The following is a 12,854-nucleotide window of genomic DNA, read 5'->3' as shown; positions in this document are numbered from 1 at the left end:
TAATTCATTTCCAAGGCACGCGTTGCTTTTCACTCTCCTAGAATCGGCTCTCGGATGGAAATAAATGACCCTGCATCGAACAGCTATCATGGCCAGAATTCCTAGCAGGAGCATGTAGAGGCTGGTAACAATGTCGTAGTCGTCCTCGTCCTCCGCGAGTTTAAAGGTTCGAGGTTCGAGGAACCGAGTAAAGGAAGGAGAGGCGAAGAGGGGTTGAGAAAAGAGAGAAACCGGATACCAGGAGGATTGATTCTGTAACCCCCTTACGGACGATGGGCGATGGGAGAGGTTGGCGGATGGGGTGCAGGTGGGAGTTGGGAAGTAGGTGGAAGTTCCCATACCACCTAACACAACCAGAACCGGCAGCAACCCTCCAGGAAAGGAATTCGATCACGCGCTTACAAACGAGCGGTTTTATCATGGACGTTCGGAGGGAGGCATTCCGTTCGATCACTTTCGCTTTAACGCTTCAGGCTTCCAACACTCCGCTCGTCGAAAGTGTGTTCTGCCTGGCACGATACGTGCTGGATCCATGGGGTTATTTCTACCACCTTTTTCGCCGTGCGTGTGTTCGGACGAATGAACGAATGAACGAACAAGAAACGAACGAACCAACCAACCAACGAACGGATGAATTCCAGACAACGCGTATATGTACGCTCCTGCGGCGCAGTGGTTGGAGGGGATGTTTCCATTCGCGGACGCGATCCAGCTAGTCACCACGCAAGGACGTATTTAGGCGAAGGTGCCGGATATTAAAAGGAATCGTTCGAGTCCGGTGGACCAGAAGTGTGCAGCTTCACTCGCCGTGACAAATTTTAACGCGGACTCGACGTTCGTGGTTTGTACCGCCAACTCAGCTATATGGCTGGAAGGCAGAAGTAATATATCAACGGAAGTTAACGTCGAACCTGGATATTGAATTCTTTGTAAATCCCTCAATTTTGGTTTCATGTTCTAAGTGAAGTTCTTATTTCTTCCTTTTGACGCGTATATAATATTTGACTCGACAACCTCCCTTTATTTGCGAATGGACACGAGACATATCAAGGGCAAAAATTCAGCCTATTGTTCACCGACGATATTCTTTTCCATTGAATCAGGCTTTTCATTTTCATCATTTCCATTATTTTCGCACAATAATCCGACTTGAAATCTTTTTCCAAAGCCATCCGGTCGCGATTAGAGAAGTAGTTTTCTCCGTTATCGCGACAGCGCGAAAGAAAGGTACCACTTCCTCTTCGACTCCGTCTCTTGGATCCGCGGGCGGTTCAATCTCGGGTGAATTCGTATCATTGATTTCATCTTTCCGTCTAATAAACCTATAAATATTTGAATTGAATGAACAATTCATCAAAGCAGAGAATAGGATCATACACGCACAACGCTAGTTCGATGTTATCGTTTCTATTTGATTCGAAATCGCATTAAATAACTAAATTACATCTGTACAATTAGATACACATCTCATCCAATAGTAAATCACTATTAGTTGGAGTCTATTTGTATTAATTTTCTTCTAAACGGCGAAAACCAATTTGGCAGCGCGGGTGGGTTGGTAGCTTGTAGTAAACGTCGTGTAGGACGTGCTGCTCAGGGGAGAAGCAACCAGGGCTACCGGGGCTTCGACTTTCACAGGTGAAATCTCAAGCTTCTGAAGAGGATTGTAGGCGTAAATAGGTCCGACGTTTTGCGCTTGAATCTTGGCCAAGTAACGCATAGCGACAGCATCCTCGCGACTGACGTATTGCACACGCTGAAGGCGACCATCAGGTAATGCGATGTAATACTCTCCTTGTTGTTGATCACCTTGTCCGCTGCCCTCCACCTCGTCAAGTTCGTTTCCAGAGTCGATGGCCTGAGCAGAGTTATTTTCATTCATTAAAATCGATGTCATGCGTGAAGTGAAGTCATGTGAGCGTAGCGAACAGTGCGAGTTGATTAAAACTAGTGTCGCGTTTTTCAGCTCCATTCCCAAAATATCGAATCCTACAGCGAGTCCCTTTGATATACGGCAGCAGAAACACTGTTCAAGATTTAATAATTGGCAATTCATTTTCGATCTTCATTGGCAGACTGATCAAACGAATTTCGAACAGTCGCCAATTGACTATATCTTATACAGATTCCGCAACTGCTGATACAACTGGTACAGCAACCTGCAGGTAATGCACCGCTTCTCATGTTTTTTTTTTTCGAGCTCCCGTTTTGATCTCATACATCGGAAAAATCTCATTCATTTTTCAGTTGAACAACAAACGGGAGATGCGTCCTACTCGATATCAATTTTTCTACCTAAATTACTTACCGGCGCAGGAGTTGTCGTCGGCTCGTTGGCGAAGGTGGTCGTCGTGGGTGTTTCCGTTGTAGCTGGTGGCCCGTACTCATTTGGTGGCCCGTACGCGTTTGGTGGGTTAGCTGGTGCGCCGTACGAATCGCTCACTTGACGTTGAGGGAGATCGAATGCAGGACCCGCTGGTTTCCATCCTGACGGAGGATAAGGTGCGTCGGCGGGTGCGGGCGTCGTTTCCTCCTGTTGACGTGCGAAAAACTGACGTTGGCGACGGTACTGGGGAGGTTCCGCATTCGCCAATGTTGCGAGGATGGCGACGGTAGCGATGCATGCGAAGGCCTGAAGTAGAGAGCAAATTTTTTTTTTTTTTTCTCTCGTCACAATCCAAGTAGGTCGGGTATTCGAACGTGTACGACAAGTTTGTATCGAAATGTGTTCAATGAATCTTGTCAGCATGGGAAAGTACAATAAAGCGGTGGAAAGCTAGTAAACAATAGGATGAACGTTTCTTCGAGAATATTTATGACTTGGTACGTATGCTCGAGCACCTGGTGCACATACGTGCAGAAAGAAAGAATGAATGAAAAGAGATGACAGTATATGCGAATGCCCGTCTCTTATTGACGCAAGTTGAGCTTAATCCGGAGATGTATAGTTTAATAACTGCATAAGCATAAAAGATTGACTGGCAACGAACAGTTATACCGTGAATATTTCACTGTGGAAAATTACAACGCGAGTTTGATATAAAGCAGAAGAACCGACATTTAGCAGCTGAGAACGAATGAAACCTCGACTGTATACAGTGCTAACGTTTCAGCTAATATGCACTCTCAGGAACTTCCGCGAATAGAAAAGATAATATTAACCGAAGAATAGAGTGAGCACCGAGTCCTGTTAAATATGTTTGCGTTGACATTTCTTATGTCGCGATGAGAATCGTGTCGGAAAATTCACACCATTCGCCATAAAAATAACACACTCGTTCAGACTGTGAGCGAAAAATATTATATGCCGCGTGGAATGGTTCCGCTTGCTTTTAACGTGGATGACATCGGATCCCGAAGTATTAAAAACGATATTGAAAACTTTTCAAGTTAATTTTTCAACGCGTCATCTTACTCGATGACTCGTGTTTTGATTACTTTGGCGGAGTATCAGATTTGAGCTCATAAACTCTCGTTAACTTTCGTAATTTACCTTCATGTTGACTTGGCAGCAGATTGTACTGTCTGTTTAGATACGAGTACTCGAAGTTTGAGTTAACTGATGCCTCCCTCAGATCCCCGGAGGTTTTTATACTCCCACGGCAGCGTTTGATCGCGCCATCCGAATGCCAATGATTTCTCAGGTGACCTAAACTTCATGCTTATTAAATCAAGTGACATTGGCCCCCTAGAATTGAAGACGGTATGGTATGGCAATACCTCGAAATATGTGGCAATATCATCGAATGACATACGATATTTTATTGTTGTGGCGAAACGCAATGGATGCCCAAAAATATTATCGCACGTACGATATTTTCGAAATTCATCCGATGAATTATTTTTCGTCAAGTTTCTACGGTAGTTTTCAATCGCGAAACAATCACCGCCTTCGCGAACAATTCATTGGGGATTCGAAACTCGGTTCATCTTCAAATAACTGAAGCTACGTTACGTCGTGACAGGTCAGTTTACACGCCCGTAATTCAGATTCTTCGTTGTACGGAGTTCTATCGTGCACCGTCGCTATACCTATCGCATCAATATTACTTATACCAACAATTCGCTGCACTTTCAAGAAAGACTGAGGAAAAAAAGCTGCGATGAAACATTTATTCATCAGCTTAACGTTCCTTTCATATTTTAAACTTAGCTCAGCCTCGTAAAGGTCTTATGAGCTTCATATATAATGAAAAAAAAAAACGAAAAAAAAACGAACGCTTTACAACTCACGAATCCTGGTGAGAATCTAGTAGCGAAACACGAATTAATTATGCAATTCGCTGCGCCGGTCATTGCTCATACGGCCCGATTCTTTCACATAAAATCACGTAATTGATTATCCATTATATATGACTGGTAGTATGCATCCGAGTCGGAAAATGCATTTGGTCGTTAATGTCGCTGTGCAACAATATTATCTTACGTGTATTCGTTGAAGAGAAGCGACCTCGACACGCTTAAAATATGTAAATTCAAGTCGGCGCTTATTAACGCAACTAACCAGCATTGTCATTCGATTGGACATTGATTGGATCGGGTTCACCGGAGTCCCAAATGCTAGGCGCGCGCGGATTCCCTACGACCGTGCGTGCCATTCTGTCAGACCGGAGCCCACGCACGAGGTTGAACGTGCTAGGCATACGACGACTAGACTTGCCATTCGGTTTGTTACACAGATATCCTAACGATATTCTCCCCTACAGCGTTTTATCCCTATATCTTCTCATCTCTCTCTCTCTCTCTCTCTCTTCCGCATCATCTCGTTCTCCTCGTCCTCTTCCCTCCGCCTGCATTCATCTCCCCGCGAGTATCTTTATCGATCTACATGTGATTTTATACGTACATTAATAATCCTAACCACGAGCGATCCGTATGGAGTTCGATACATCACTAATTGGAACGTACTAGGTGAACAGGTATGTGCACATTTATCCCTGTGTATATGTATTTATACAGATGCGTACGTAGCCACATATTGCCATGTGCAAGCATAATTGAATTCGTAACTGTGATTACCATTATCTCGTAATGGACCACCGGCGGGTATTGTCAATGCAATTAATTGATTAGCGACGAGAGCTTTTCCGTGTATGATTCAGACGTAACGAGGAAATGTTACGCGTAAATACATACATATATCTCTCGACGAATGAATACAAGACCGAAAGAAAGAGGAGGCAACTTACATTCAGCGGAATTAATTCAACTTTGTGACGAAGGTTTTTTTAGATTTTCGATCGATGGGATCAGCGTGTTAAGTTGAATATGATGTTCGTTATTGTGACTTTGAAACGTGCTGACGGATTTGAACAAACTATAGCGTCGATGCTTCAGAAGAAGTTCACTATCCGTTAATGGTCTGTCTGTAGTCTACGGAGTACGCAATTTGAATACAAACTCACCGGTTACACCGATTTCATAACGATCACGGTGTACGCAGTCAATGAAACCGAGAAGGGGGGCCGGATCTAGAAGAGAGGGGATTCGGGTATGTGCATTGTATACATATACGTACGTACGCTACACCGCATGCGTACATATGTACGTATAAATTACGTCGCGTAATCTTTTCTTTCAATATAGCGCGGACCGGCGTACACACGCGAGATTATTCCTATCCTACGTACAATTCTTTGACCGAGGTATTATTATATCGGATTGACGTGTTCATCGATTTTGACGATCATATATATTTTGGAAAAGAAAAACTGAGTCACGTGAGCTCCGTCTGTATTGCGACTGCACGAACGAGGGAGACCAGAAGAAGAAAGAAATGAAAAAAAGAAAGCCATCCAAGATAATTCCGACCGTGTTGCGTGCCGAGCGTGAGCCAAAGTTCCACGCGCAGAATAGCAAAACTCGTAGTAGTTTTTCCCGAGGCACCCTATTTTGGACGAGACGAACACGACGGTGATCGCAACGACGACCTTCGCGTTCATTTATTCGCTATTTTTTTCTTCCATTGAATTTGATTTTTTTATTCGACTTTAATTTTTATTTTCGAATATCTTCCGAACTGAGAGAAAATCTCAGTTTGTACTATACACATGCGCGAGTTTTGAGGGGTTGGCGTGATAACGAGACGGTAAAACTTCCGACGGGCGCTGAAAACATCAAAGTAATAAACATCGCTTTCACGATACAGCTCCTGAATTATTAATAAGAAAATCTCATATTTATGCACTTACAAACTTATTTATAACTGTACTTTTTCCGCACACGTATATCCGTACCTATATATAAGCTATATGTAGTTATTATATTACACCATTTTCACCGGATAAATCTTAGCGGACGTTAACGACGAGCAAGGTTTATTTTAAGGACGTTAAAATAAATTCGGTAGAATATTCGAGGTGAAATATCGGGACGACGATTATCCGGTGAATCTTATACTTATCTCCCATTTTTTCCGTCACCTTTTCTTTGTTTTCTTATGTTGCTCTCCTCTTTTTGCTTTCGACGTTTTTCCGCACCTTCGCGTCGTCCTGTAGCCGATGCAGCCGGGCGCGCGATCAACTCGATTGCAGGGTGAGAGGACTCGAAGATCGGTGTACATCGAAGAAACGATTGTAATCGCCCCTGCGGGGATTCCTATCTAGCGTAGCTCCGTTATGTACGCCCCCATGTATACATACAGCCCGCAGCCGTTCGCGTACTCGGATCATAAAATAGTTTCATTGTCCCGTCAAGGGACTCATGTTGGTGGTACTACCCCCAACTTCTATCGCGTCGCATCGAAGATCGATAAGTATTCGACCGGCCGCGCTGTATCATATGTATTTACTTTATACCTACGATGACGTAAAGTACACAGAAGATGTAGTTACACAAAATCTAAAGGTACGGGCACTGCGTTATTTGTTCACATATATATATATATATATATTTTTTTCTTCTCATGTAATATACGTTCTTTCTTCATTTTATTTATTTAGTCATTTTTTTTTATTTAAAAACTTATCGCGCTGCATAGAGTTTGTTGAAAATGCTGCAAGTTGTCGAGGGTACGGCAGAAGTAAGTTTGTAACATGTGATAAAGATACACAAAAGAAAAGAGATATCCATCCACCAAGGGAATTCCTCAGACGTGACACTGGATCCTTATACGATGTTCCTTCCATATCGTCCATGCCCCATGGCTTTTCCTGCAGCAGCTTTGAAACTTTTACCAGAACACGACGCCTTATACAAATGTGGAGTCGACGACGAAAGGATACGATTCTCTCTGGCACTCTGCTGCTATTACACTACGTATACTTGGACGCACGCGTTCCTCTTTGTTGCACACGGTGAGATACATTTGAAGTTATCCAACCGATCTCAGGGCTCCGTATATCGCAGTGTGTTCATCACACGAGCAACCCACCAAGGAAACACGTATGATATAACGACGCGATCTGGCGAAGGCAAATTTTACCGGAATCTCCCCGAATTTCAGTTCACCGCCAGCCAATCCAGCGGAGTCCCAAAGTCCATTAGTACAACATACTGGAAAACCGGGAGGGTTACTAAGCAGATCAGTCGATGCCGGGGTACGACTCGCGGTGGAAAGACAGAGATCAGTGCCGAGAAAAAACGATAGAGGACAAAGAACGCCGTGCGAAGGGGACAATGGGGGATATAAAGTGTTTTCGAAAGTGTCGCGGCATGTAAGCTGCTGATTGATTTCGCTTGTCGAAGAGCCGTGACACGGACAATGGTACGTTAAGCCTATATATATGCCTATATTAAATCTACGCAGCTCTGCGAAGCCGTGATGTTGTTATTCGCGGAAGACCGTGCAGCGGATCCAATTTTATTATACTAATCTTGTCGACGGTGCGACGACCGGACTGATAAAATTTGAAACTTCAATCAGAGATAGATCACGTAACGTTAATTCCCACAACAGCTGCCGAAGGTCGCTCCGAACGGGGAACAAGTTTCGTCTTTGCTTCGTGGATCTGTAGCAACGTTTATTGGCTGAAAAAAAAATATGTATTACCGAGTCCGTGGGTGCGGGTTCATTTGACTCGAGGCTTTCTCGCTAAATTGTGTGAGATGGGCTAATCAGGACTAATTACGGAAGAGCGAGAGAGAGAGAGAGAGAGAGAGGCAGAGAAAGCAACGAAGACGCCGTCTAGCGTCTGGAGACGCGTCGTACGCTTGAAATTACGAGACCAAGACGCTACACAAACCTTCCAAGGTCATATGTGCGCACATGGCATCCAAGCCGACGGTGGTGTGTGGCATTATACGCGCACATGTGGTGACGGTCCCCCGAATTAGAGACGCCAATCAGTCTGACTTATGGGCATCATGGTAGAAATTAGCTCAAAGGAAGCCCAACACGCTTTGATATCGGAGTCGTTGTGGGTGGCGCTGGTATACCGATTAGTCGACGATGTCATCGGGCACCGCGACGGCGAGTGTGACGGTGAAGTCGACGGCACGATGTACGAACTATGACGGTATTTTTGCGGAGTCCGTACTCTCAATGATATTTCTGTAACGGTGAAGTCATTATTATTACGGCTGGAACTGCAGCCGAGCAAGAATCTTTGATATTTTGCCTCACTAGAGAATTCGCAGGGCGTAGAGTTCGGTACAAAGCTCGGATAGGTGATTGCTCTACGTTGATCGATGTGCACGTACTCCGTGCGCCGCAACCCTTTTACACGGACGTCCAGTCCCCGAGACTTCCATAGTCGAAGGTATGAAGAGCGGCATAAAGGTCGTTCTATGACAACGTGAATCAATCAATTTCACTCAACTTACTAAATGTAGTCAGACGCTGCAGCTCGCTACATCGACAATAACTTTCTGGGAAATTGGAATACAGTGGAAGATGGAATGAAGCGGAAAATGAAGTCGCGAGACATACGTGACCCCCGCAGCCGCGATTCGTCGATACGAATAGAAATGTATGTACGATCAATGTGTACTATGCATATATACAGGTATACCGCGACTCGATAATTATTCTGGCGTTACGTAGCGCCGGGCGTACGAACACGCTCGAAATCATCGTGAAATAAATTTTGGTAAAACAACCGTTGGTCCTCACCATAAAACGGGATGAACGAACCGCTGCAGCGGGATATATTTCGTAGGTCCTATACGAGTCGATAAATACAACGAAGGGTTGCCCCGCACGCAATACGCTTCTCCTATAAGAGTAATCACCCATATAGCGTCGAGGAAGGGGGCAGGTTGACCGCACCAATTCGACTGTTTGTATTAACTTGGGAGTGTTGCTCGATATATATTTCAATATAAAACACAATATAAAAAGGGTGGAGTTCCACACCCCGCTGTGCCCGCCGCCGTGACGCTAGTGCCCGCTGGGCGCCGACTCTTGGGGTTCTCGCTATACGTTCTTTCGAGAAAAGAAGAAAGTCCTACAGTCAGAGTTATCACTTCTCCCCCTCGCCAATCGACCGCCGCCTCTTTCGCTCTTCGCTCTTCGTCTTTAGCTTTCGTCGCACCGTCGTCGTCGTACGCGGCTTCCAAGTTCCAATCCCAATTCTTACGATCCATCCGATCCGCTATAGATTTCCAATCTTGGAGCAGCAGCTAAGGCTTTAGAATAGTTTTTTGTCGATCGCAGAATATTTTGCGATCCATACGGGGGGGGAGGGGGGGGGGGGGCGCCCGCTGGGAGATGCTGCGTTTGCGTCTCCCATTCGATATTAAATTTGATAATCGCTTTTTCCAAGATCTTTTCGTTGCTGCTTCGAGTCTCCTCTGTCCTTTTATACACCATATATTCAACGACCGAAAAGATTTTTGCGATTGTTCTTAGGACGCACGTGCGAATGATACGAATCCGATTTATATTCATTCGTCGTTCGTACATGTATACATATAGCTACAATGATATTTAATACGAGAGAACCTGCAGAGATATCGAAGTCTCCGAACGCGGTTCGAGCGACTTCTGAGAATTCGGTGAATTGAAAATTATTCGAGAAGCGGCGGGTATACCTATAATACCTATATTCGCCGCACGGTCAGCACTTATTTTTCTCAGCAAAGAGAAATAATTCAATGTCCCGTAATGCACCGGAGGAGCGATCCTCGTAACGCAACCGCAAAAAATTGTCCGAGAACTAATATTCCGTGTTGCACCGTCTCGGCGCTCATTTTTCTGTACCTCCTTTCATTTCCAAGCTATCATCGCGCTGCGCCCACATTTAAGCACTCACCGTGTACCTCGGTACGGTGTAAGCGGGTGAATCCAGTGTTCTCCTACGGTATTATGAATGCGTTCAGCCCGCGCATAAATTAACGCTACTCCACCGAGCGCGTAGCGTAGCTCGGAATTCTGGATCGCCCGGGTGTAGGCGGGACCAAGGAGGTCAGAGAGGGTGGCGTGACTTATTCACGGGAAAAGATGCTATGCGTCATTAGAAGTGGAGTACATCACTTACGGGGCTTTCGGCGGGTCCGGAGAATCGCGGGCGGTCCTATGCACTGCAGGCTTTACATCTGCCCACACGGACTACGGTGGCATCCACTCCAATGTCTGTATATAAAAATATAAATATATCTGCTATCCACTCGACTTAACGACGAGATATTTTAATTTCAAACATCAGAAGTTCATTCTCGAAAGCTAACAATAAGTATAAATACCTGTACGAAGGGGGAACGTTGAAGAAGACCGGAAAAAAAAAGTCATTTTGTTTTATCGTCGCGCTTGTCGATCGTGTATACCACGTACTTCTCGGTTTTAATTTCGTAGATGGGCGCCGCGGTGAATCGGATCGTCATGAAGACGTTTAATATTTGACGACGTGTGATCTTGGGAGGTACTTGAAATCGTACGAGGCAAATCCTAAAAAACTCCACGGGGTCTTCCATTGTATGTTCCGGTAAAACTCCAGAACTCAACGACTTTGAATTCTGAAAAAAGCTTGTCACGCGTTCCGTTGGAAAAAAAAAAACCAACCTGAATGAAAGATGAGAAAAAAAAGAATCAGTCGGATGGTTTCAACTCGCGAAAATATCAGGGATCACGACTTCCCGAGCCGATATTCAGCTGGATAGAATTACTTCAATTTCAAATATTTTTCCGATCGTGTCGAAAGCTTGGGTATACTTCGCCACGTCGATCGATCGCTAATCAACTTATTTAAAAACAGTTTCCTGAAGCCTGTAGAGAGTTGAGAGTTGAGTTGGTGCGACTAGCAGGAGATAAGAAGATAGGTTGCTGTGAGCTAAACCCCCATATCCGTTGATACGTTGTACAAGAGAAAAAAGAAAAACAAACGGGATTTTTACATGGGACATTAAAGCGGTTGTTAAAACTTAAATTTTTCCATACCCCCTCAGAAAGTGATAAAAAAAAAAAAAAATACGACGAGATAAATATCCGTGGGAGGGAAAGGGGGAGGGCTCCTGAGGGGGCCTTTGTCAGCCGGAGTAAAATCTTGAAACGTATGAGCACATGTCCACCTATATGCCCAGCGTCGGAGCCTGGAGTTCTCGAAGGTTTTGTGTGTGTAAGTTTATGTACTTTGTTTTACAAGTTATCATATATATATATATAGGTAGTTTCTTTCACGAAACTTCAACTTCCACTCTCACAATCAGTGGGCTTACCCGGCTTTGTGACACATCGCGTTTCATATTCCAAGACGTATCGTGCTCCTGGTAATTTTCAAAGTAAACACAAACGTGAAATTACCAGGCATCGATCTTACGCAAATTAAACATTTATCACGCGCGCTTCCAGGTAGCTCTCAGCTCTTGCAGTTTGCACTGCCTCGCTGAACAAATAGATTGAATTTTGCGGTTAACGTTTGCGATGACCGTAACCTGAGCATATTTCGTACCTGCGTCATGTGTGTACCTGTACTTCAGGTCAAGTGAATCAGCATCGAAAAACACCTGACACACTAAATTTCGTTAAAAAAAAAAAATAAAAATAAAGTACATGTAACTTTATCGAATTTCGATAGAGGATTATTGAATCCAATGTACGAGTTATTCACGGTTCCTCAACCTGTTATTAATCTTCATACAATGCTAACGGCTTCAAACACTGAATACGTATATCGCATGAATCTACAGATGAAGTTTTTAAACGTTTGAATCTTAAGACTTTCGAATGCATATTTCGATATTTGTCCTCGTGTTCGCGGTGCAAACAAGTTGCTCCTAATTCTCCCCTTCCCACCCCCCCTCGTTGGGTACCGCTTGTCATAATTTTTTATTTGTATTTAAGACTAGGAAGTATGCTAATGAACGCGTGGGTGTTACAAGCTAAGCAGTGACCGCCGCTGGGGTGTAGAGTGCCGAGCCTATACGCAACGTACACTGTGTAGATAGATACATACAACGGGAAGGCACCGAAGCGTGGCCAATGTACGAACACGGATACATACTTACAATAATCTCTTAAACACCGGGATTAGTGTCTGTGTTATGTGCGCGAAGCATACATCGCATGACGCGCCTACATGGATATACAAGTACCAAATAAGCCAGAACCAAGACCAAAAGCAGCACCGAGGTTACTCTCGCCAAGGTGTATTTCACCCTCCACATCAAGCCGTGATACAAAGTTCAATATTCCGTCGTTTACGAGACGTCAATAAGTTTGGGGAGCATCCCAACGCGTCCACGTACAGGATTGCGATCTTGGCTTGTTGTTATTTTGCGAAATCGTTTATTTTTTTTGTTTCATTTCAAGAATCATTCCCCCGAGTTTGTGCAGAGATTTTACGGTGTTGTCTTTTTTTTTTTTTTTGCCTTTTATCGCCCGTATCCGTTTCGGTAAGCGTGATGGAATCATCGTTGATTTCGATGAATTAAGAATTAGCACAATCGATGTCTCGGTGACGTACGTTGATATATGTATA

The 12,854-nt window shown here is 44.2% G+C and overlaps 1 protein-coding gene across 2 annotated transcripts; it reads right to left on the bottom strand.

Annotated features, from left to right (window-relative positions):
- Positions 1-1,391: 1,391 nt before the first annotated feature.
- Positions 1,392-5,444, bottom strand: LOC105692419. Of its 2 annotated transcripts, XM_048649719.1 has the most exons (4): positions 5,190-5,444; positions 3,494-3,649; positions 2,309-2,632; positions 1,392-1,858 (listed from the first exon to the last, which is right to left on the bottom strand). In XM_048649719.1, exons 2-4 carry the CDS (start codon positions 3,497-3,499, stop codon positions 1,520-1,522), a joined length of 669 nt encoding a protein of 222 aa, XP_048505676.1. In that variant the 5' UTR covers positions 3,500-3,649; positions 5,190-5,444; the 3' UTR covers positions 1,392-1,519. The 2 variants fall into 2 exon arrangements, with proteins under 2 accessions (XP_048505676.1, XP_012267040.2); XM_012411617.2 differs by lacking the exon at positions 5,190-5,444 and having other exon boundaries at positions 3,494-5,139.
- Between the last annotated feature and the right edge of the window lie 7,410 nt (positions 5,445-12,854).

The sequence above is a fragment of the Athalia rosae genome, chromosome 1, assembly GCF_917208135.1.
Source record: "Athalia rosae chromosome 1, iyAthRosa1.1, whole genome shotgun sequence".
Classification (NCBI taxonomy): Eukaryota; Metazoa; Arthropoda; class Insecta; order Hymenoptera; family Athaliidae; genus Athalia; species Athalia rosae.
The sequence above is the reverse complement of the archived record's forward strand: the minus strand, read 5'-3'. Positions and strand labels throughout refer to the sequence as shown.